General features: G+C 37.9%; 1 protein-coding gene across 10 annotated transcripts in view; it reads left to right on the plus strand.

Moving 5' to 3' along the window:
• The window catches only part of OXR1 (oxidation resistance 1), a 282,379-nt gene that overhangs the window by 246,727 nt on the left and 10,148 nt on the right, over positions 1-25,504 (plus strand). For 6 of the 10 annotated variants that reach the window (XM_086741158.1, XM_086741159.1, XM_086741157.1 and 3 more), the window contains 3 exons: positions 607-769; positions 21,882-21,962; positions 25,346-25,471. In XM_086741158.1, the coding sequence (XP_086597284.1) occupies positions 607-769; positions 21,882-21,962; positions 25,346-25,471 (370 nt within the window). Of the gene's footprint in view, positions 1-606; positions 770-12,009; positions 12,136-21,881; positions 21,963-25,345; positions 25,472-25,504 lie in introns of those variants that run through there. The other 4 variants (XM_086741160.1, XM_086741164.1, XM_010115239.2 and 1 more) reach the window with 3 other exon arrangements.

Genomic DNA, 25,504 nt, shown 5'->3' on the forward strand with positions numbered 1-25,504 from the left:
TTGAATCTTGGTATTTACTGCAGTTAGAATAGTCTATAGTTTATGATCTAGCTATATATATGTATGTATGTATATGTATATATATGCACACCTTCAGCCTTTTTCCTCATATCTGTATTAATTCTCACAATCTGTATATTACATGCTTAGATGTCTTGGCAGCATTCAGCTCTTCTTCAGGGGTGGGGAAAACAGACATGTAGATACTTTTAAACTATAATTTTATGTTTTTATGTAACTTTAAATAAAGGAAAAAAAAATGAAAAACAAAAAAACTTAGTGTTTTATTTTGAAAGTTTTCAGTTGAAAACAGAGGTTTCCAGTGGGGCAGAAGCGGTTGAAGGACCATACTTGTACATAAAAACACAGCTAATCAGTTGCCAACTTGTTTCCTGTACTTTTTTCCTCCTATGTCAACTTCATATTAAAAAAAAAATATATATATACTAACTAGCTTTTTTCAAATGTGTGTCTAATATCTAGTAAAGTGTGAAATAGTAAGTATTTTCATTTTCACCTTAAATACTTCATAATTATTTGACATGACCCAAAAGATTACAAACTTACCTTATTTTTCTTTTCTGTATCATTACTTGACATCTCTAGGACAGATCACTTGTATGTCTTCTTTATCCAGTGGAGTCCAGAGATATATGCAGAAGATACTGGGGAATCTCTTAGAGAACCGGGATTTATAGTGGTAAAAAAGAAGGAAGAGCCTGAAACTAGTGAAGAGTCTACTACTGAAGATGCTGCTAAAGAATGGGAGGTAAGGAAGAACAGTGTCAAAGATGGGGGGGGGGGGGTGTTTGTTTGTTTTTTTAATAATTTCATAGGAATATAGTTAAAGTCGTGTTAAATACTTTCCAATAGGAAAAACAAAGCAATGCACTTTCTTAGTCTGCTTTACTATGATCATGACTGTTTAGTTTATGCCATCCTAATGCTTTGCTCTAACATCAGTTCTGGGCAACATTTCATGATTACAAGTCATTTTTGTATGGAGCAAACTGCAACTTAAAACTCAAAGCTGAAAGGAATATAGCAAAGAAGTTGCAACTTTAATAAAGCAGACTTAGTTTTCAGTCAAGTAAACTGACAGTTTCGTGGTGTTTATTATTCCCATATGTAGAATGTTGTATACTTATTTGTAAGTCTCAAAACAGGGATGAGACAAGCAAAAAGGAAAATTAATCTATTAATAACATGTTTTTCCAATAATCCAGTAATTAACTTGTCGGTTACAACGTCTTCATACATTAAGATGCTGTTGCATGGATTTTAGTAATACACTGTAACTGGAACTCTCTATTTCTTCTAACAAACACATATCTCATGTGAATCTGTGTCCACTGTGTTTCTATGGACACATCTTTACATGTCTACGTGGTTTTGTTTTGTATTGTACATACAGTTAAAGCACTTGTAGTCTTTTGCATTCAAATGTCAGTCAAAAGTTTGATTCTTGTCATATATATTGTAGAAGTATCCCATCAGCACTGTTTAACTTGGGCCTTAGGACAGCAGTTGCAGTCTCAGACTGTAGGACTGGTTTTTTGGTGGGTTGTTTTGGGTTTGTTTTTTTTTTTATTTTCCTTACCCCTCCCCTCACTCCATCCTGCAGCAGAGCGTGTTGAAATTAAGGAAGTCTGTTTTATGTAGAGTGTAACAGAAATTTTTAGAAACTGCAGTAGTCCAACTGCAGGTAATAGTTTTCTTCTTAGCTTCAAAATCAATAGAACTCTGACTTCAAACTTCTCACTTACTTAGCTAAAGTATTAGGCTGTGGTTACAAAACACTGTCTCTGCAGCTCTGTGATTTTGCATGGAGCACTTTTGCTTTGAGACATTGAATGTAGTATCATATATGCATGTCTCGAATCTTCATATTTTCAGCATATGTATTGCTTGAGTATTGTTGCTAGCAGTGTATTTTGGTGTTGACTCTTACTCAAAGCCCTTATAAGTACTTGGCCTTTTGGAACATGGGGATCAGAGTGGCAAGTGATCAATATTATGGTTTAAGGCACAGTGTGTATCTCTTTTAATGAACTCTTCAGTAACTTTGCACCTTCATATACTTAAAAAATAATTTCCACAGAAAGTAGTGCAAATTTTTCTCAGGATTAAATGTTGCAACTTTTTAGGAGTTATTTTGGAAGATAGTAGAGGCAGTCCTTTTCCTACATGTGCCAAAATATTTAAGTTATTTACTACAGAATGAGGTCATGCATTTAGGTCTCCTCTGGAAACAGTTGTGTTATTATTTCTATATGTTTTATGTGAATATTATGTCAAGTTTGGTTCTCCTAAGATAATCCAGAAAATTATTGCTTTATATAGAAGTTAATGTGATGAGTGAGATGGATAACGTTTTTTTTGGTTGTTTTTTTTTTTTTTTTTAAAAAAAAAGATGTTATGCAAGTACAAGAACTATGCTAATGTGGTTTTCTGTGCTTTTTAACTTGAGTAATGTGACTTCTCATGACTGACTGCTAGCACAAATCTGAAAGCTGTTAAACTAACTTTTTAATCAGAAATGTTTGACAGTACCAGATGGTTCAACCTATCATTACATACAGTGCATTTTAGTGGCTTTTAACATATGTGTTAAAGTAGCGGTACATATTAGGGAACTGTATCTGTTCTCATACCCATTATTCCAATTGAATTTCAGTCATTATTTTCAATCAGTATACTTCCTTTCTTTAACCCAACAAGCTTTTTCTGTCAGCTCTTGATCCAAGTGTAATCTAAGATAGCAGGTGAACAGTATCATTGAAACCTTTTTGTGAGTATTGGGATGAAAAACAGGCTGCCTTCAGAACACAGCGATGGGAAAACTGAGGGTGGAAGGGAAATGGAAAGCAGAATCTTGATGTACACATGCATCACAAAGTACTGTTCATTAACCAAAAGAGGAAGCTGGTGGAGTAGCTTTCTTTTCCAAAAAGTGTTCTCTCTGCTGTGGTTGTACAGTATCTTAAACTGGAGAAACAAGGTAGGGGATTAATGGGGAACCCAGACGTGGTGCTCTGAGTCAACTTTTGCTGCTTTATTTGATAGTCCTATGTTAACACATTCAGCTGAAGCTTTTTGTTAAGAGACTTTAAAGAGGTACTGTGCTGTTATTAGTGAAAAAAGAATTACAGGAAGAGCGAACAAGCAAAAGTGAGGATCAGTAACCTAGGAAACAAGTAGCAGAGATTGGTTTATAGGTTTGTTAAATGGATCAATGAGTAAGACTGAACTCTTACTCTGAATTTGTTCTAACTTTTCATCTGATTATGCTTTCTTCTTCTATCTGTGTACAGAGTAGTCTCTTTCCTATCAGCCTTTTCCCTGAGGTAATCAAGCGGATGTAACCTGAACTGATCTAGTGGCAAAGAGATCAAGAGTCTTGCTGTCATGCTAAACACTGATTTGATCAAATACTGCACTGTATGAAGTGTCAAAAAAAAAAAAAAAAAAGTCCAGGGAATTCTTTAGCTGACTCTTTTTTTGTATTATATGGTACATGCTTAATAGATAACTGATTTACTAGAAATAACCATTAATCTACTGCTATCTAACGTTACCATCGGTAAAGGTGACTAATTCATAGTTGTCAGTTACGTAGAGTTTAAAACAAACTCTGAGGGTTACCTTGTAGCTCCTGTTGCTGATGTTGTTCGTCATCCGTCCCATTGGCAAAGCTCTAAAAAGGGCTCTATTTTGCTTAAGAATAGTCCATGATAAAGACTTGTCTCTAGTGTCCACTAGACATGAATAGACAAGATTTTTATTTTATTTATTATGTAAGAAATGAAACTGTGCTGCTAGTATCTTGGTATCAGTCCATTTTCCTCAAAAATCTTTTACCTTCTTGTACTCAAGTGAATGGGCACACACCAAGGAAGGGGCTGTTTTGGGTTGGGTGGTTTTTGGGGTAGATTTGTTGGGGGGCAGGGGGTTTATGTGGGGTGTTTTTTGTGTTCGTTGGTTTTTTGTTTTGTTTTGTGGTTTGTTTTTTTTTTTTTACTGTCTGTACTGAGCCGTGGGGGTGTGGAGGTATATTTATCAATGTATCCTTTTTTTTACCTAGTATGTATTAGTTCAAGTTCTAATGGCTTTCTTTATCTGGTAGCACAAATAATCAATACTGTTTAGAAACCTCTGTGTTGATAAACAAATGCTTTCTCCAAAGCATATTCTGTATGTGCGTCTAAACATGGCCAGATTTGACAGCAAGCTGACTGTTTGTTGTGCTGTGCCTCATAAATAACTTCCATCACTACTTTATGGTTTGATTTCGTTTCTTTTGAAAGTTCAAGTTGTATATATAGTAATGTGTATAGAAATTAATGACCTAGTGTTAAGGTGCTTGCTGTTGGATAGCTGCTGATATATTAACATCATTTTGGTGCCAGTTAGTACCGCAGATTGAAAGCATTAAAGTCACCTGGTGCTGGTAAAGGCATGGTACCACAGTATTTGAAGGCAGAGATGGCTCCTCAGACACTGCTGATAGGACTGGTCTTATGCTTGAAGAAGTCTAAGATGAGTGAAAAGGAAAAAAAAACTTCTTTAATTCTCCTACAGTTTCTAAAGCCTGGTTGAGAAATGAGTTTTCAAGTAGCACAACTATTTCTATAAAGTAACTGCTAATAGTTTCTTACGGCTACATGAAAGTTTACTCTTTTAGAAGAAATGGTGTTGACATTCCTTGTAGAAGATCAATGCTATTCCATTGCATATACACTGTATGTTTAAAAAAAAAAAAAAACCTGAACAAAAACAACCCCAACAGATCAAAGCACAGATTATGAATCACACTTGGTCATAGAACAACTTGAAGAAAGGTCATAAGAAGTGCTGCCCAGTATGCATTATTTTCTATAACCTTTCTTACTGTCTCTTTAACTTCTTTAATTCAGGGGGAAAAAAAAAATCTACACTCTTAAAAACAAAACCTACCCCCCCAAAACAGGGAGATGGAGTGGGAAGTGATGTCTCTGATTCATCAATCCTAGAAATTCCAGTTAACCAGTTGTTCTACTATTGTTTTCCTAAAACGAACTGTAAAGCCTTGACGGGTTTGTTTCCAGTGGTGTTGCTATATGAAGTGGCAGGTAGCATTTTGGAGTTGACACTTGGAGGAAAAAAAAAAAACCAAACCAGAAAACAAGTACTCATGTAAAATGTCATTGACTGTATCAAGGATCTAGTGTAGAGTTAAAAGAGGTAAATCAACTTTCCACTGAACTTGTGTGCACATAAAGTGTGCTGATAAGCTCAAATGTTTTTCTACAGAAGTTGGCATGCACATGTAAATAATCCATTAAAACCTTTAGAACATAGTTTACCGTATCTGGGGAGGAAATAAAAGTTCCAGGCAAAGTTTTTGGAGTTTTAGTAATGCTAGCTACGAAGGAAATGTCTGTGCTCTAACAGTTCAGTGCAGGGGGGAGGACATTAAAGGGAAAACAATGGAAATAACTACTTGCGTAAGAAACATTAGTTCGTAAAGGAGAAATGACATGATTTGTACTTTCCCATGTGAGATTTACCGCAAAATTTTTGCACCTTGTAGTTGTATCTAACTGGAGGACTAAGCTGGTCTCTTGGGGAAGGAGGGAGAGAGGGAGACAAAATTATAGAGATCAGAATACCTTAATTTGCTTGTTTAATGTTTCCTCTGTTGGTCTCTTAAGCTAGTTCTCAAAGTTAATGATGTCCCTTGAACAATAAAGGGACTTACTCTCTTTATTTTTTAAGCAGTTAACTTTTTTGATAGGGGTCTGGAAAACGGGGAAGCACCATTATGTAACTGTATGTGTACAAATGCACTTTTTGTTTCTGTATGTGATAATGTCTTATTGACATGGAGTGCTAATCTAGCTTTAGATTCTGGATTTGAATCTAGAACACTCAAAACAATATCTGTGTAAGGTACTGCAGCTGTTAAATGTCTTCATCATCATGCAATATTGGAAATACAGGATTTATGATGATGGATCAGATCTCTGGTCATCAGACAGAGTATTGATGCAAAAAATGTAATTAGTGAGTGTGGCCACAGCTAAATGTTTCGGAGACATTAAAGAAATTTGATCTTGGGCACCTCTGAAAAAGTCAATTAAGGAAATCTGTTCCTATTTAAACCTGAAATCTATTAAGGAAACAGAAGAATTGCTCTGTGCTAGAATAATTATTAATTATTTAAAGTGTTTTTTCCTCCCCCGGCTTCCCTGATCTTATTCATTGCTGTTGTTCAGGGCTGAGTCATACTTCAGGTCCACATAAATCTAAATACTCATCCACAAGATTTTTGAAAACAGGAAATTTCTCGTCTTAGGACCTGCAAGCTGGTCTTAAAGTAGTTGGAAGCTCGTCTGTTTCATTGTTTCCGTTAGCTTTTCAATTGTTTGGCAAATACAGGAAGTCAGTTTGATTTAAAGCTGTCTAGAAGTTAACTTCCAAAACAAAGTATGAGTTGATAGGTATCAGCAAATGATTTTTCCCAGATTCAGTGGGTCATGTTCTAGACTTGCACTTTGTAATCATTGCCTTTGGTTTTGTATGTTGAATTTCTGTAGAAAATATAGATACAGTATTTCTGGAAAGCAGTAGAAAATATAGATAAAATTTCTGCAAAGCAGTACTCTGTAGTAGTAACTCACTTGTCAAACTGAATTTCATTTGGAACTTCAGACATGATTTGAAAATATTTACTAGATCAAGCCATTAGTTGCAAATTGAGTTTTTCCTTTGTGAAATGGTGTTTGAGCTAGACTTTCAACATTTCAGCATTACCAAAACTGTAACTTCTGGAATGTCTAGAAATTCTGTTTCTGTGTATTTGTAGAAGCATGAAGGTCACAAACAGGGGTTATGTCTCCTGGTCAGGTAACATCTGAGGAAGGTTTTTCAAGATTGGAGCACCGGGCGTAGGTGCTTAAGTTCTTTATTGGATCTGGACAGTAACGTACAACATTTCTGTATTAAAATGGGCATTTCAGTTTCAGTATGCACTGCTGTCTTAAGTTTTTGTATTCTTAATCATGGGTTTGTTCTTTGGTTTTGTTTTGTTTTTTTTTTCTATAAATTTGCTTCCATTCCTTACTCTGTACTTCAGTGCTTGGATGCTAGTGAAACAGCTGCTTGTTGTGTCTTGCATTTTAAAGCATGGTATGGTTGTAATGGTATATGACAAGCTGGGCAATGCTGGATCAGCAGAGAGGAGAGGAAGCCTGGAAAAGCTGTAGGCTTCTTGAATGAAACAGTGCACACAATGTGTAAAGGTATGCCACATTAACAGTTCTCAAAATAAGAATATATTTCCAGTATGTTTCTTGAAAGGTTGTCTCTTTATAATAGTATATTGGATATACAAGCTAGGTCATTGTTTGGTTTTTACATAATGCATTGTCTGTTAAGAAATGGGATGTGTCACAGCGCACGTGTTGCTGTGCATTAACAAGCACGTTTGGTAGGCTTTGCTCTTGTACTGGAGGGTGAGAGTCTTGAACTCCAGCAGTCATGTGCAATACCAGAAATGTTTATATTAATTTATTGTGATTGAAGAAAGGGACTCTGGTGCCCACTGACAAATGCAGTACCCTTTGTGGTGACAAGTAACTTTCATTCTTACTTTTGCAATTAACTTGAGCAAACATTGTGCTCGCTCTCAACTTCATGCATGGGATATTTGCTACTTTGCTCTATTTTCTCTGCTTAATCTGTTTGGAATCTATTTATAACTTGTAACTGAAAACTGTGGATGTTTTCACTGTTTGGAGCTGTTCTGTAGTTGGAATCATGAATAGAGAATTGTAGTTGATGGTTATTTCATGTATCTAATAGGGAGAACTGGGGCAGTCCCTCTGCTAAGAGTTGAAGCAGAATCATTCACCTAAAAAGCTTGTACTTCTGAGACTCTTAATGGCTTTCAGCGTACCTTTGAAAATCATGAGGAAAGTTTTGCGGATGGAAAAATTTTTTTTCTTTTTTTTTTTTTCCCCCTAAACTGTTGAGAGGAAACAAAGGGTGATTTCTCGAATTAGATTTCCTTTCTTAAGGAAGCATTTTGAGCCAACTAAGAAGCTGTGCCAGTCCCGTGTTGTACTGGATCCCACAGGAAACGGCTTCTGTGCTGTTCAGTGTGTTTCTTGTAGCAGGAAAAGGGAAAGGGATCAGACATCAGTTAACTGTAATCCCCAGTTAGCTTCACCTGCAGCAGCTTCTACAAAGATCTAGTTGTTCTAGAAGACAAAGTACTAGTTTTGCTTAGGAGTCACTATCTGATTTCTAGCTTTTGTTTTTTAACTGTGTTCTAATTTCATTACTCCTGAACTTGACACTCTTCCCTTAGTTATCTGAAAGGCTTTTTGTACCAAATAGAACTTGTCTGCCTCTTACTAGAGATAAAACAGACCTTAATTAATCTGACCTTTGTGTGCCTTACATCATCAAAATATGGGACTGCCTCTTTCACCTAGTGAGATGCCTGAGCATCTAAATTAGGTGTCTTCCTGGTTTTGGAGTTCTTGGCAATGTATGTCCTAAAACTATAATACAAGGAGTAAAGATACAGGGTGTACATGTCTTATCAGAGCTGTAAAATGCTATTCTAGATTTAAAAATATTGTAATACTGTAACAGAGTTCATAATTCTAAACTTGTTTTCTGTCATACTATATACTAAAGTATTGAAGCTGCACTCTTTTAAAAACTACTTGAGGCAGCTTTCAGATTTTTTTTTTTGGTGATGGGAGTTTTTATTTTAATCTGTGAAACATTCCTGTTAGATGTAATTAAATAGCAATCTCATCTCTGTAAAAATACGTTCTAACAAGTAGATAGGCTACTGAAAGTGAAACTACTGTCATTCTTACTGATTTGTTTGTTCCCAGGCAAACCAAAGGAACAGCATAAAAACTATTCTTCTCTTCAGTCAAAAATGCAAATGACTTATGAATTGCACTGAAGCACTCAAGTTATACAATCTGATTACTGTGATTTATATATTTTTCTCAATTTTCAGGACCGCTTCTGAAATTTGAGAATTAAATTCTGAGAAAAATCTGTCTTACACGTATGCCTCATATAATCTTCACATGAGGTGCTTGGGGATGCTTATCTTCAGTGCTCCACCTTTGTGGCTTTTTATCACAAAACCTGGTCGCCTACATGGTGCTTCATGTGGAATCAACAGCAAGTTATATATAAACTGAGTAATTGTGCTCCTCCCTTCCCCAGTATCTCTCTGGGCTAACCTCCCTCCCTTAAGAGGGAAGGAGCAGGGGAAATAAATGACTTTTTACTAATGCAATATCAATCAAAAAGCATGCATGTTAAATATAGGGCTTGTAGAATTCAACATCACAACTCTTCTGTCGCTGTGGTATGAGGACATTGGGTTAGCTACTAGGTGAAACCAAATAATGCCATCTAATAAAACTTCAAAGATGTTCTTTCACACCCAGCACCCAGTCTTCCTACGCAAGTTTAGAGACTTCTCATACTTACTATCCTGATTCTAGGTTATGAGCTGTCAGCTGATAACTTTAAATCTTGTATGGCAAACGGTATAAACTAGATAATTGGCTTGGAGTAAAAATGAGACATTTCATAAGTTATACCTGTATTCGTTGGCACACTCCTCTTTCTCTGCTGCTACTTTAATATTTTTTTAAGATCAGTTTATTGGAAAAAACAACATTGTAAATAACAACTGCTGAAAGGACTGGGTGCTTCTGCCTTGAACATTGTGTGGAGATGCTTAGCTTCATTACAAACTAACAATGACAACAAGGTTATCATTCACTGTAATTAGATATGTTTTGGTTTTGCTCTGTTGTCTAGGTAGCAAATAGGGCGATGCTCTGAAGTGTGCGCTGTTGTTCTGCACGTATGCCGGGTCTGAGCTGGTACTCCTCTCTAGAATCTTTTAAGAGCTTTTATGGCAAGGTATATATTAACCAGCAGCAAGATACAAGGCTCTGATTCAAACTAACATATCAGTAATGTAACCCACAAATACACAAAAGAATAAAAGTTTGTTCTATCTTTAAGCAATGGATGCTTCTATGGTCGCACTTCTTGTTTGGGCTTCTTTCTCTGGATAGTAGGAATACATCTTCCGCCAGTTCGGAAAAAAGACTGTTAAAGGGCTGGCGTGGAAGTCAGTCACAAGAGAAAGCTTTTGCCACTCTTAGGACTGTGCTGTTCCGTGGTGATGCTCAGGCTCTCCTGACCCGCTTTCCGCCTGCCTGGCTGCAGGGCAGCTCCTGGCTGGTGGAAGCTGCTGCTGCTGGAAGACTGAACATCAAACCAGACTGGTAGGAGGTCTGGTAGCCTTACTAGGGCATTTATTGCCATTAAAGTTTGCAACTGTAATTAAGTGGAAAAGTGAGTTGTCAGATCTAACAAAGAAGTTTACTGCCCTCTTTACTTTTAAGCAAGTTTTTAATTCCTTTTGAGAAGCTGTGGGAGGAGCCAGTTTTATCTGGAGAGAAGCTAAAAACATCCCAGTTGTTTCAGTTGTTAAAGGTTAAATGTTCTGGAATAAAAAAACGTGTGATGGCCCAGATCCTTTTCTTCCTCCCCCAGTTTTGGAGAAACAGTGTGTTGGCTAGTGTTAGGGAAGAATTTGTTTTTACTGAGGGGGGAAAAAAAGAGACTGCTAAAATGGTCTCTGGGGGAGTTAGTTGTGTGGCTGGCTTTTGCTTTTTGCCTTAGAAGTCGCATGTCCAGAGATAGTTTGAAATAGGTTTTTTTTCTGCATACTCTCAATTCCTTTAAGGTTTGCTGGACTTTGAGGGGCAGGCAGAAAGGTTGTAGCTAGTACTTTTTTTTTTTTTCTTTTAATTGATTGTAATTCTCATATGAAACAGTTTTAAGATTAAAAAAAAAAATCTTGTTTGGCCTCAGTATTAGCTTGTTTATTATTTAAATAAATAAATAAACATGATTTATTGGTTGACTCTTACATCATTTGACTGTGTATCTAGAGTATTATTGTGCGGTTGAGTTTCCTAAATCCCAGCTTTTAGTGTCCCAGTGATAAGAACGTTCTTACTAGCCAGCTTAATAGATCTAGGTTGAGTTAGATACTAATGCAAGGCGCAATGTTAGCATGCGTTACTAATGCGCTGGCGTTCCAGTGCACAGTCTTGCAGTAATGTTAAATACAAGTTCTGGAACTGGTTTTCTCTGCTTGAGCATATGTTGGCTTTTAGATCACAGTGCAGCAGCACAAATGAGCAATGTTTTTAATGTTGTTGTGATGCTGCCTGCCGCTGCCTTGGCCCATTTAATACTTTTACCCAGGACTAGGGGCACTGAGTGGTTTTGGAGGAAGGAGGAGGGGGAGAAAGAAAAGCCTGCAAGTGACACCACAGGAGATTCTCAAAGGGTTGCTGTGTGTATTGCTGTTGCGCATGCTTGTTTAAATAAACATCCTTCCTTAAGAGAAAAAAAAAATAAATAATTATTCCAAAAATACCTTATTGCTGGGATTAGCATTTAACCCCTACAGCAATGTAGCTTGTAGACAAAAGGATTTATTTTCTTCTTGTAACTTAAAAACATGAAAATGCTGTGACAGAGTTTCTATACGCTTGCCAGCATAAGACAAACTATTTTGTTTTAATTTTGAGTGCAGATTTGTTACTATTAGAACTTGTTTATGAACAGTTACAGTGTAACAGAATACTGCAAGCAGTCTTTTTGTGGATTTTTTTTTAATTTTTAGTTTTGGGTATTGTATAATAAAAATTAAGTTGTCCTGTATCTTTAAATATTTTCGCCTTTTCAACAAACTAGTGCTCTGCAACCACACTTGAATACAGGAAACCTTTCGTCTTCTGTGCCGTCATCATTTGCGATACATCCCCCTGCACTACCCTCGTTCATTTGTTCCCTGCCATGTCAGTCAAATGTGTGTGTCTAGCAAACTATCCTGTCACCATCCCGGGGCTCTGCCTATGCCTGGAGCTGACAGCAGGTACAGAGAATGCTTTCAAACAGCCTTGAATGATTTCATTTTAATTTCTTTTTTAGTCGCATTTTATTTTTAGAAGGGAAATGTCTCGTCTCTGGTATGGGAAGAAGGGAAGAAAGCACCAGCCAGTTAATCATAAATACGCTCTGGTAATTTTCAGTGCAGTATGTTCATTTCTGTTATTGCATTCTTGTAATGTTGTGATGCAGAGACAGCCTCTGCAAGTTTGTTTTGAATGTGTAAACAGGATGCTAAGTCACAAATTTTCATGACTTTTAGCTGCATAACCTAATTGCTGGTGTTCCATTGGCATTAGATAAGAGAAACTACTTGGAGCATTAAGGGGTTCAGCAGTTTTAGAGTGGTTTGTTGTTGTTTTTTTTTACTTTAGAGTAATGCATTTTTTCAGAAAAAAAAAAAAGTGGTTCATCGTTAAATACCATGAACAATAGTTTACATTGGCATTTAGTTCGAAAAGTGTCAATCTCCTGAGTTAACCATTTCATTATACCTTCTCAGAAGTCGTTCAACTGTATGAAGGTCTGATACACTTCTGAATTGATGGAGATGTGTGTTGTAGTCCCACTCTCACATTTATAATGAAGGGGGAGGCAACCACTGTTTTTACAGATTATTAGATTTATGAAAGTAACTGTGCTGTTAGTTCAATGTTCTTTTCCCCCAAAATACCTATATTTGTAGTAGTATATAAAGGAAATGGTTCTCAGTGAGACTTGCAAAACAGTAACATCTTGGGGACAGGGAGGAAGTGATCTTAACAATATACTTGTTGTGCTTTTACCAGCTGCTATGTCTGGAAGATATTTTTCACTCAGACTCTGCCTGTGACAGGCTTTTTAGCATCTTTTTAAGAGGTGCAGATCTCTGGGGTAGGGTGCATACTTCTTTCAGAGATACTGTTGACTTTGGTTTTTATTTTAATCTTTATTTTTAGCCGGTTTACTTGCAGAATATGAAATTGTCATGTGGCAACAACCGGTTCTGTAAACATGTGTTTTTAACTAAGAAAATATTTTTAAATAATATGCTCTTAATTTTCTGCTATGGCAATGGAATGTAGAATGGAGGTACATTTCCTAAATTAACTCAAATGAAATCTGAGCGTACCCTGTAGCAGTGTAAAGGTATCTGAAGTTTACCAAGAATGTGTTTTTTAATAGATATATATATATAGATGTATCTTGCCCAGCTAATTAAAAAAAAAAGGAGTAGTAGCCCTGCTTATAATTATATTTGCCTTAGGACCAACACCTCATTTTATCCAGAATCCAACCTATGCTAGTAAAAGCAATAGTTATCAGCCCTTAAGGAGAGATTGAACAGAAGGTGACTGTATGAGAGTCATCTTTGTTGTGAGAGAGGTAGAGATCATGTTACTTTAATGTGTAAGACAAAAAAAAAAAAAAGTCAAATCAGAAAAAAAGGGGTGTAGAAGTATCTACAGATAGCAACATTTTAGAAATATTCCTATATCAGCAACATGTGCTCTGTTCTTGAAGTTGTTTTTTTCTTCAATGAATGATCATAAAGCTGATGTACAAGGGTGACCTTCTTACAGCAGAGAGGGAAGGAGTGTTGGTACCATTACTTCTGTCATGCAAGACAAAGTGGGAAGCATATTGAAGAGACTGGCAGCATGTATGAAGTACAGGTTTTTTAACTAAATTTTTCATTAGTGGTTGTTTCGCTATTTGGATGAAAACCCATCTGACATGAAATTACGTAGTTGTTGAACCAAATAGAGTGATGTAATAAAAGAAGAATGCTTACTTGAAGCAACTAAGTTGCCCTGGATTACTTACCTGAAAGGCCTTTGTTATTTTTGTGGTGATAGAGTAAACGTGGACTGGTTACTGTAGGGGTTTTATACTTTCCCAAGGTAGGAGATCAAAGTTTTGGTGTCTAACCAATGCATTATGCTTCTCCTTCAAAAAGCCAGTAATGTTGGCTTCCTACTTTGATAGTAGATCTGTTAGGTATTTACTGTATCTCTTTATTGTACTGCAACACAAGAGATACCAGTAAGTGTTTGAGAATGTCAAAAATGCAGACAACCATTCTTTCTGTCAAAGCACTTTAAACAAAAGACATCAGACAATGCAAGAGAACAAAAGGCAGATTGCCTTCTTTGGGAATGCTTGTCCAAATGCTTTGCAGAGCTGTGATAGGCAGGGTAGCCAAAGGGGACAAAGCCAACCAAAACTTATCTTTGGCTTTTGTGTTTTTAAAATATTATGCAAAGGGAATTAAAATGATGTTAGTTTTAATAACTTGAATGGTTTGAGACTGGCACAACTTCTGAGATTCTTGATTTATTGGTTAGCTGTAGTTGGTGAGCTCATCATAGAATGGTTATGGCTGTAGTTCTTTGGCTGTTACAGAGATATGATGATACGGACTTACATGTGAAAGATGAGTATTTAGTACTTCATCCCTGTGGGTGTCAAAACTGCAAGGTTGCATCAATCCAGTAATACTGCTGCAAAAATCTTTTAAAAGTCAGCTTTCCGTACTAAGTTTTGTTTTAGAGTAAGAGAGTAAACTGGTGATCCAAGTCTGTCTAAAAATAAAAATTTAGAAAAGCATAGTGCAATCCAGTATGTACTTCCACTGATTGCTAAGCCTAGAACCTTTCTTTTATAACAGATATTTGCCATACTCATTGTCCTAAGTAATTAGGGGGTTTATGCTTCATACCCTGACTAGATCTTCTATTTAATTATTAGGTGTTATATTGTTTATATTTTTAATAATTGTGAAGTATTAGGGCTCGCTACAAACGCAGTCAAAGTACAGAAGCAGATGAACACTTGGAAGGTTGATTATAAGTTGAAAGAAAGCAAATGAGTAGTAGAGGCTTATATCTTCTCTGTATGTTTTAAATGGTCTATGTAATCTGAAGTTGATCCTTAGCGGATTCTTTTTCTGATTAAAATGAGACCAACATTTCCATACTGGGCTGTGACAGAGTTACCTATTTCTAAGCGTGTATAGCACTTTTTTGTCCTGCCTGAGAGGATCTCTGCATGGCAGTGTCAGAACCAAGATGTAACCTTGCTCAGCCTGCCTTCTCCTGGAGTGGCAGCTTGGGGTCAGGTACCAGGTGCTGTGGTTTCAGCAAGTGAACCTCTGGTTTCTCTGCTTCCTAGTGCTGAAACTTCCTTAAATTGTTTTACAAGAGAGCTGGGTTCTATTGGTAATGCTGCTACGGATCTTTTTCTGTGGACAAAATGAGTCAAGCTGCCTGACCTGCCTCTTTAAGAAAGTAATTTTCATAAGTCTAGTTCTTAGATCTTTGCACAAACATCCTCAACTTTGTTTAATGTTTACTCATGTTAAATTTAGTTCTCTTGCTGTCGTAGCTCTCAAATTAGTGATTTCTCATATCTTGAAAAAATAGCTTGTTATAAAGGTTTCTAGACTCAGTGTAACACTTTGTGCTGCAGGTTTTGATTGCTTTTTCCTCAAGTTCACTTATGAGTTCTGGTTATTGCAGATAGATATTTTAATTTATCTTCAGTATATGTTAATTATGGCTTGGCACAGTTGCTGTGGGGTTAGAGCACTTTGAGGCAGATACTTAACCGTCCATTCTGCAAAGCTGCAGGGACAGTACTGATCACAGGGAGAATGCTGCTGTCACATAATGTACTCAGCTTTTCTGTCCCTGCTCCGGACAACACTTTGTGCAGAACTGTTTTGTGACAGCCAGTTTTAAAGGTGCTGAAAGAGAAAGAACCGCAGTGCCAGCCAACTCAGGGGACTGCAGTGATTCTCTGGTCCCTCTCCTCTGCTTAAAATGCCTAGCCCTTGTCCCTTCCTCACCTTGTCACCCAGTAGAGTGACAGGGAGCTGAATTGGCTGACAACCACATGAGACAGAAAATGGCTAGCTTTGCAGATTAAAAATTAATCAAATTAGTCTTTTTCTTTTTTTTTTTTTTTTTCAGAATGATACCTTATAACTGTTTATCTGATGTGGTAAACCCCTTGTATTAATTCAGTATTGTAATGTAATCAGTATGTCCCAAATTGTGACGGAGAAGACTGCTTCTTCAATGTGTCAGGTTCGCATGGACAGGTTTTGGTAGCGGAGGGGCTACAGGTGTGGCTTCTGTGAGAAACTGCTGGAGGCTTCCCCCAAGTCTGATAGAGCCAATGCCAGCCAGCTCCAAGATGGACTTGCTGCTGGACAAGGCCGAGCCTGTCAGTGACAGTGGTAGTGCCTTCTGTGATAACATATTTAAGAAAGAGAGGAAAAAATCAAACAGTGCAAGAGAAACTGCAGCCTGAGAGGAGTGAGAATATGTGAAACATCTATGCAGACCAAGGTCAGTGAAGGAGAAGGGCAAGGAGATGCTCCAGATGCCAGAGCAGAGATTCCGCTGCAGCCTGTGGTGTATGGTGAGGCAGTCACCTTGCAGCCCATGGAGGTCCATGGTGGAGCAGAGATCCACCTGCAGGCCGTGGAGGACCCCACACCAGAGCAGGTGGGTGCCCCTGAAGGAAGCCTTGACCCTGTGGGAAGCCCACACTGGAGCAGGCTCCTGGTGGGACCTGTGAACCTGTGAAGAGAGGAGCCCATGCTGGTGCAGGTTTGCTGGCAGGACTTGTGACCATGTGGGGGACCCACACTGAAGCAGTCTGAAATACTGCAGCTCATGGAAGGGACCCATGCTGGAGCAGTTTGTGAAGAGCTGCAGCCGATGGGAAGGACTCACACTGGAGCAGTTAGTGGAGGACTGTCTCCCATGGGAGGAATCCCAGGCTGGAGCAGGGGAAGAGTGTGAGGAGTTCCCCCCTGAGGAAGAAGGAGCAGCAGAGACAACGTGTGATGAACTGACCACAACTGCCATTCCACATGCCCCTGTGCTGCTGGGAGGGGTGGAGGTAGAGAAAGCGGAAGTGAAGTCAGGCCCAGGAAGAGGGAGGGGTGGCAGTAAGCAGTAAGGTGTTTTTAAGATTTAATTTTTATTTCTTATTGCCCTACTCTGATTTGATTGGTAATAAATTAAATTAATTTTTTTCCCCAAGTTGAGTCTGTTTTGCCCTTGCTGGAAATCGGTGAGTGATCTCTCCATGTCCTTATCTTGACCCACGAGCCTTTTGTTATTTTTTTATCTCTGCTCTCCAGCTGAGGAGGGGAGTGGTAGAGCGATTTTGGTGGGCACCTGACATCCAGCCAGGGTCAACCCCCCACATTCAGTATTGCTTTCTCAAGCAATGTCTAACATCTTGAGAGGAAACTAAATTTGGCTGAAAAATTAAGTTAGTGTTGTCTCTTAAAGTATTTGTAACAGCATTCAGTTCACAAATGCACCTTTTGTTTTCATTGGAAGATATTTACAGGCTTTGGAAAGGGTTTGATCCTTTCACCCTCTCCCTGTTCACTGATGAATTGCACATGAACTGATATTTTGGAGTAACTTTGTAAATGGCCTGGTAAAGTTACGTTGGCTTTTTTTTTTTTTTTCAATTAAATATCCTAGATGACTAGATGACCTTTAAAGGTGCCTTCCAACCCGAACTGTTCTATGATTCTATGATCCTGAAACTTTAAAATTGAAACTTTTTTGACTCTGAAGGAGTAGTGTTCATGAAGCTTGCAGTTCACCTGATTTTACACAAATGTATTGAGATTCGAAGTAGAATTGTTCAGCTTTCATTCTCTTTCTTAATATTTATTTTTTATTTCATATTTGCCATTAATAATGAGGGTATAGATAACTTGCATTTAAGAGAATTGCCTATACCGTTGCACTTTCTCCATTCTTATCTTTCAGAAGCACTGTTCTGCTCTGAGAAGACCCTCCTTTTCTCGAAGGAGGCAGTTTCAGCTACTTGTTGACTCTCAAAGTTTTAGCTGTACTTGGTTTGAGGGCAGCAATTACACCACCCTGTTAGCAAACATGCATTAGGGGGGGGGTGTGTGGTTGTTTGTGGCTTTGGTAAACTGGCAGAGGAACGCCTCATTGGTGTAGGCAGCTTTCATGTTTACAGCTGTGTATAGCAGATCAATATGACCTGAAAAGGCTGATATGTCACTGTCTGCATGGCAAACTGTCCTTCATGGACATGCAAACAATTGTAACCGTGTTTTCATGTGTATTGAAGGACAAAAAAAAGTTCCCTATTTCTGTTTTGCTCACTGTGTGTGCCAGCATAGCTCGCAGCAGTTAGGTACTCTGACAGACTTTCAGAAAAACAAGGTTTAGAAACATGAGTTCCTCCAAAAGGAGGAGAATATTAAGCCTTTTGGTTAGTTGAATCGTTAGTATGCAAACCCTCAATTTGACTTACTGCATTAAATATTTAAGCTGTCGTGTGTTGTGCTAAGTGGTTAACTCAGATATACATGGTGTGGAGGGTCACGCTGAAAGGCATTCACGCTGCGAGAGTCATATGACTTATCTCATGCTTTCTCATCAGTGTTGCTGTTATGAATAGAGCAGGTAGTATTAGATCACAAAGGATATATCCCATGTCAATTAAATCTTGATTAGCCCTTGGAATTGTGCTGTCGTAGACTGTTCCAAGTCCTTAAGCAGAGTAATTTTTGCCCTGAAACACACTAATATGGCTATCCGCATTGTTTGTCTTGGTCTGTTCCAACCAGTACCTAGGTTAACCATAAGAGATTTAGCTGTTCTTCTCTCCTGCTGCATTCTTTCTGAAGCAGGAAATAACTAGAGAGAGAACAGAGTCCTTCAGAAACACTTCTGATCCTCAAAAAGTGGCTTTGGGTATCAAGGAAACTGGAAGCTGATATGGCATAGTGAAGACAGCGCAGTAGATAAAGCACATAGCAAACTCGGCACATAGGTAGGCCTGCACTTTAATCCTGGGCAGTATGCTTAAATCACTGCAGTTTTGGGCAATTTTGCAATTTCTGTGAAAGGAAATGTCCTATATTGGAATTTAGAAAGCCTTGTCCTATACCTTAAGGACTTAAATGTGAGAACTTGTCCACGTTGGCTCAGGACCTTGCTTAGTCAAACTTTGAAAGCCTCCAAGGATGGAGATTCTGTAGCCTTCCTGGGAAGCCTGTTCCAGTCCTTAACTTGCAATATCATCAACCTTTTGAGCCTGGTGGTCTCACCAGTTTTTTCAGCCTTGTTCTTCACACATTTGCTTGATTGCAAGCCTATTATAGGATAGAATCAAATAAATGGCATCCACTTCTATCTGCCCCAAAATGAAAGAATTTTATTACAAAGAAATGTTCTGTACTAAAAACCACAGTCCGGTATGATGCGTACAAAACTGGATTTGTCTTTTGCAAATTTAAGACTTTGCTTTCCAGGTATTTCTAATACTATGTGAAAAACTAATGAAGCTCTGTTTTAAGAGTGAAAGCTCAAACTGGAATGAGGAAGAATGTAGCTCCTGGAATGATCAGGAGAACACATAGGTAACATAAGGGTTGGGGGGAAGGGAAGAAAATCACTGATTTATTTAGCTTGGTGAAATAAAATGGCTACAAGGAAGAAAAATCAAGAAATCTTGATGGAAGAGGAAACAGCATAAGCAGACTATGAATTAAACCAGGTTATAAAACAGAATAAATGTCTAAGTAATGATACTACTAACACTTCAAAACAGCCCTCTCAAGCCTTGCAGGGACAAAAAACTATTTTCAGGATACATCTGGACCAATTCCTGAATGAAACGGTAGAAAGTAGTTGCCAGTAGGCTTAGACATGCGTGACTTCAAGATTCTGTTGCTCATTTAATAATAAAGTGTATGATCTTGTTCACTGCAAAGCAAAAATAAAGCATGCTGACCTAAACTGTAAGAGTTTTATTGGTCAGGTACTGAGGCTGAACTGTTGAGGTATCTTAATGTGCTCATTTTAAGCCTAGTTCAGTGATGAGTGGATAACCTTGAGACAGTTTGGCTTGTGGTTTTCTCAGAGAATTTAGTATGGACTGTATACTTAAAATAAGCACTGGACCTGAGAGAGTGGATTTCTTGCCCTTAATTTTCCTTTTGATAGTTTGACATTCTATGACGTGCTCTTTGACATTTGTCATTGCATACCAGTGCTCTGCCACTATACAGGCTTTTGTTCGTAAAACAAATATAAAGGTGTAATGTGATGGTCTGCAACAGGTTCAGGATGCCAGGGAGCTATTACTGTACACGTACTTGGATAAGTATTCATGTTTCTCTCTGGTAATGAATTTATCAGAATACCTCGTGCACGCTGTGCTAGGGATGCAAGCACCCCCATGGCGTACGAAAAGGTGTGTCAGGTCTTGATCACTGGGCAAAAGAGTCAACAAGCAGTTCCCAGGTGCAGGATGTTAATAGTGTATACATTTGCCAAGTCTGAAGGCAAGTGGCATTGCCTATAAAACTGTCTACGTTCCAGTATGTGAAACAGCAACTATGCAATGGAGTTGGGGATGATGAGATTTTTTTTTTTGGCAAAAATTTCCTTAAGTAACCACATATTTATGACCCATTGTAAGTTAACTGCTGCCTCTCACATGATAGGGACTGAGCCTAAACAAGCAAGAAGGCTTATAGGGTCCTCATGTTATTGCTTCTCAGGATTACATTCACAAGGTGCTGGAGTGAACAATGCAATTTGCAATGAACTGTCATAGGAAATAAAAGGATAAAACTATGCTATCACTTATATGCCTGAGTGGAATACTGTTAAAGCTTTGCAGATAGCTACTTGACTCTGAGAATGCACAAAAGAATACAACTTACAACAATTTTCTTGATATTTTTAAGAGAACAGTAGAAAATGGTAGAAATAAATTGAGTGCTAGTAATTACGGATTATTCAGTAATAAAACTGGATGTCACAAGTGTTCCTTTTTCCTTGCCTTGCAGTTGCATGGGGTAGAGTGAACCATCGCTGCTCAAGAGCCAGTCATGCATGACTCTGGGCTCTGTACTCAGGACAGTGGCGAGTATCTGGCCAAACTCCTTGTAGTAGGGGCAGGTAGATGGGGAGCTGCTGGACTTGTGGTTGTCTTCCTTTCCATTGTGGTAGGCTCTAGAAGTTTTTAATATGCTCTTACTACACGGGACATCCATTTAATCTCTCCACCAGCTATTTTAAGATGCTTTCATACAAATGATGATTTTGAGTTGTTCTCAAAATCACATTATTTGCTGTAGTTACATCAAAATGACTGTTGTAGTCCTTTAGCCAGCTTGTTGCACCAGAGCAGCATGTTCTAGAGCTTTCTAACTAACTGGCTGTACACCTCCTGCCAAAGTGGAGGTGCCATTTGGAGTGAATGTGTTGACTGATGAGCAGCTCCTGAAGCTTCGGAGGGGATTGAAAGTCCAGGATAAAGATATTGTGGGGTGGTACTGGGGAATTATTAAACTTTAGTCCTGCTACTTTGTATTTAACTGTATCTTCACTGCCAGATAGAAGAGTCAGAACCTGCTGAGAAGCCTGAGGTTTGCTTCTAGTCTTTATCCAGGAAAGCAAACCAGGTTCACAGGATTCATTAATCTGGATTTAAAGAGTGTTTGAGAGGACTTTGAGCTGAAGAGTTGGGAGTAAGGCATGCAACTCAGATTGACTTCTAATTTAGCATCCTGATACTGGTAACTTCATGCACTCCTATATCAATTCTCTGTTCATCCCAGAGCAGTGAGAGATATCTGACTGCTAGCGCTGTTAGTGTTTAATTTGTAATTTTGCTGTGTCTACTCATACGTCTAAAATCATCACCTACATGCGCATTGTCCTTGCAGAAACAAACATCTTCTAGCACTTCTTGTTTGTTTTTTACCATTGCACATTTTCCTTTCATTACTCTCCTCCACTTTTTTTCTTTCTTACCTTTATACTTTTCTTCAACTGTCAGTGGAATTATTGTCTTCCTGTCTCCATATTCAGGTAGTGTCAGTGGCTGAGTATCACCGCAGGATCGATGCTCTAAATAGCGAAGAACTGCGCACACTCTGCAGACGTCTCCAGGTGCCCTCTTCAGTAGTTTAAACCCCATCTCCAGATACTAAAACATCTTTCTTTGTAGTGTCTTTGATCAGGGCAAGTCCCGCACAAGGGTTTGCCTTGTCTACAGCACTACAAGGATCCAGCAGAAAATTCCTTTGTTTTGGATGTATTTAATTGTCCAATGCTATGATGGAATCAGTGATTTTATAATGGAATTATTACTTCCACCTTTTTCAAACAGGAATTTTCTGTCAGAATTTGAAAATTTTTCTCAGTAGTGCTTGACTTGGAGTGATGTGTTTTAACTTCCACTTTAGACTGGTGTGTTGTGTTAGATAGAAGTTTTCCTAAAAAGAATGCAAATCAGGTGAAGAATCCGAAACTTTGCTGCATGGGTGTTTAATTTTATATAGGAATCTTTCATCAAGAATCTTACAGTACTTGGCAAGTATGAAGCTTCACAACTTCTGTGGAATAGGTAAGTATTTTTCCCATTATACAAGCAGCTAACTGAGGCAGTTTAACACAGCAAAGGTTGTACACATGGAGCTGGTAATGGAACTGTTCCAAAAACAGTGCTTTGAAGACAGTACTTTGGTTCAGATTTTTGAAGGTTTACTGTTATGGACTTAAACTGATATTTGCATTCTCTTTAGGTGTTTCTTAAGTGTATACATCGTACATAACTTACTCGTGGAAAGCATAGCTTAGAACTCCTTAGACGCATTGAGTATTTTGTTTTCCTGTAGTAATTGGCTGCTGAAACTGTAAAAAGTTTCAATTTTTTTCCTTTGATCTTGACTTTTTTTCACCTATTGTGTAATTATACGTAAGAAAACATTTTCTTAACTCCTTTGTTTCTGTTTATTTAGTAATCAGTAATTAATTGGTTTTAAAATGTTTTGTAAGTAGTATGGTTGCATAAATCAATAATGAGCCTGAACCCAAAAGCTGTAGTTCTAATTTTATCAGAAAATCAGTAGTTTTGCAAAAAAAAAAAAAATTATTCCCACTTGAGAACAAAACAATTATGTTACTGGCAAATGGTGATGGGGAATCCTTGTATTAATATCCTGGAAGTGCAAGACCTCTTTCCAAATACCTTTCAGCTGGAATGCCCAAACTCAAGGTTTAGGCTGACTTGAAAAATCCGATGTGATGGGTTGGAGTCTGTAAACTCCCTGTTCTGAGGCCGTTTGAGTGTTTGTGGTGTAGACTGCAGTTACAAACAGTTACTAACCTCAGTTAGTAACTGAGTTACTGCAGTTACTAATCTCAGAAGCCCATGGAATCTGACTACAGGTCAGTCTGCTCTGTCAAAATTTAGTAGGAAATAAATCTGCAAGTCTTGAAACTTGTTCTGTCAAACAGATATGTTTGAACAGGCACATGTTGTTTTCCACTTCTACAAAGCAGTGTTCTTCCTAAAAGAATGTTGCTTTGCTGTAATAATAATAATAATTTTTAAAAGGCAAAAAAAACCCCAAACAAACAAAAACAACAAACAAACAAAAAAAAAACCAACCTCCCCCACACCACTTCAATCTAAAGTATTCCTGTTTAGCATGGTGCACTTTAATCCGAATTAAAGAATAGTAAAAGCAATAAGCTTTCTGCTGTAGAGTTGAACAATGCTGCACTTTTATGGAGCTGAAGCAGTAGTATGTGATGGATGAAAAGCATTTAAGGGGGAAAAGAGTTGGATTACCCAATAACATGTTTCATAGGTAGCGTTCTATAGTGCAGTCTGTAGGCCATCTTTTTGTGCATGAAGTGGTATGGATAAATGCATATACTCTTTTGTTGTGATATGGAAATTAGTGCACAGTTTACATGGGAAATGCTTTTACCTTCCATTGAAAAATGGAAGGCTTGAGCTTTTTGCTTGCTTGATACTCTTTCTTTAAGCACACATTTTCTTGAGTTAAGAATTACTATTATAATTAAGTTACTGTATGCTTTGATACTTTGACTTTTTAAGCCTGATTTTAAGTAACAGGATTTTGTGATAGTACCTTTTTTCATAGTTCTTGAGGAAGAGGAAAGGGATGTCCTCTTTTTTGACTCGGGTGGCTATTTTTACTTACATAATCTTATCTGTATTTCAGAGTTTTCTTTGATTTGGCTTTTCTTTTGTTAACTAAGAAAGTTCTCTTCATAAAAGCTTTGCAAAGTTTATTGTGGTGGTATGTGAAATACCACGGTTGTGTCCTGTATGTTTAGAGTATGAAGTATGTGGCAAATACTAGTTGTTATTCTGGATTTGGCAGGCATCTTTGGTTGTTATTTTCTTGAAATTCTCAGGATTCAGGCTTTAATTTGGATAGCTTGACTTTCAGTGAAACTTGATTCAGGCTGATAAATTATTCCGATGCACTCATTCTTGTTAAGATTACTTTCTTGGGCAAATATCAACATTTTGATAAGTCTTGCTGCAGTGGCTTAAGTTATTCCTTTGCTTTGTCCTACTCCTCGGTCAGATTTCACTATCCCCAGAGTGAGTTTTAACTACCCCTGCAGCAAGATTTATAGAAGAAAACCTATTTGGATCTCAGCTAGTTTAGTTCTCAACGTGTGGCCCTTCAGCTTGGAAGTGCCAGTGAATGTGGACTAGAGTAAGATGCTGTCATGAACTATGATATATGATGAGGAGTTCTGTGCCCTTCTGCTGCCTCCACTAAATGGTGATCTACATCAGCTCAATAGGGCAGTTATTTAAAATTACTACAGAATTTTCATGCATAGTGCATCTTTGGCAGGCCCCAAAGCTCACTGTGCAGTGTAAGTATTACTGCTGCTTTCGCCTCCCCTCCCTCTCAATTCTTTCTTCTTTGCTTCCATAAGTATTCCAGCAGATCGACTTACGGAACCACAATATTCCTAGGGCATCCATTCAGATGCTTTACTCGAAATACACAGCAGCAGTTCTTTCACAAGTCTGCTGCATATTTGACAGCTTTCACAAGTACTCTAAAAGAGTATTGATTCAGAAACTACTGAGAAATGTCCATGTTGAAGTTTCAGTTCCTTTTATGTCTGGATTTTTCTAATTACATTTAATGTAAATACTGTGTTAGTATTAAAATGCAAGTACTGTGTAAGCTGTCCTCTGAAAAGCATTTGAAGTCCTTCAGCTGTGTGTGAGGACTCTTGTTTTTTTTAGCATAAAACTATAGCATTCTTCTGAGTAAGTGTCTATGTAATTTATTGTTAGTACATAGTGGAGTACCTGCTTGCCATTGGGAACAGTGGCAATCTTGGTGAGTTCAAATCGAATGGATTTCTTAACTCTTGAAGGAATTGCGTAACTGTAAATCAGTAACTGCATGATTTTAAACCTGCAAAGTTTATCTTCGCTACTAATAGAACTGTGAATACTCATTTTCTTCTTGCTCTTTTTGTAGATAACAACAAGAGAAGATAGCAATTCAAAACAAGCAACAAGTATCAAACCAGACCTGGAGCCTGAAGCATTCCGGCCAAATCTTAGCGATCCCAGTGAATTACTACAGCCAGAACAAATTGAAAAGGTATTAGTTTATTTGTGTCATATTTTAGTATTG

The sequence above is a fragment of the Chlamydotis macqueenii genome, chromosome 2, assembly GCF_036417535.1.
Source record: "Chlamydotis macqueenii isolate bChlMac1 chromosome 2, bChlMac1.mat, whole genome shotgun sequence".
Lineage (NCBI taxonomy): Eukaryota > Metazoa > Chordata > Aves > Otidiformes > Otididae > Chlamydotis > Chlamydotis macqueenii.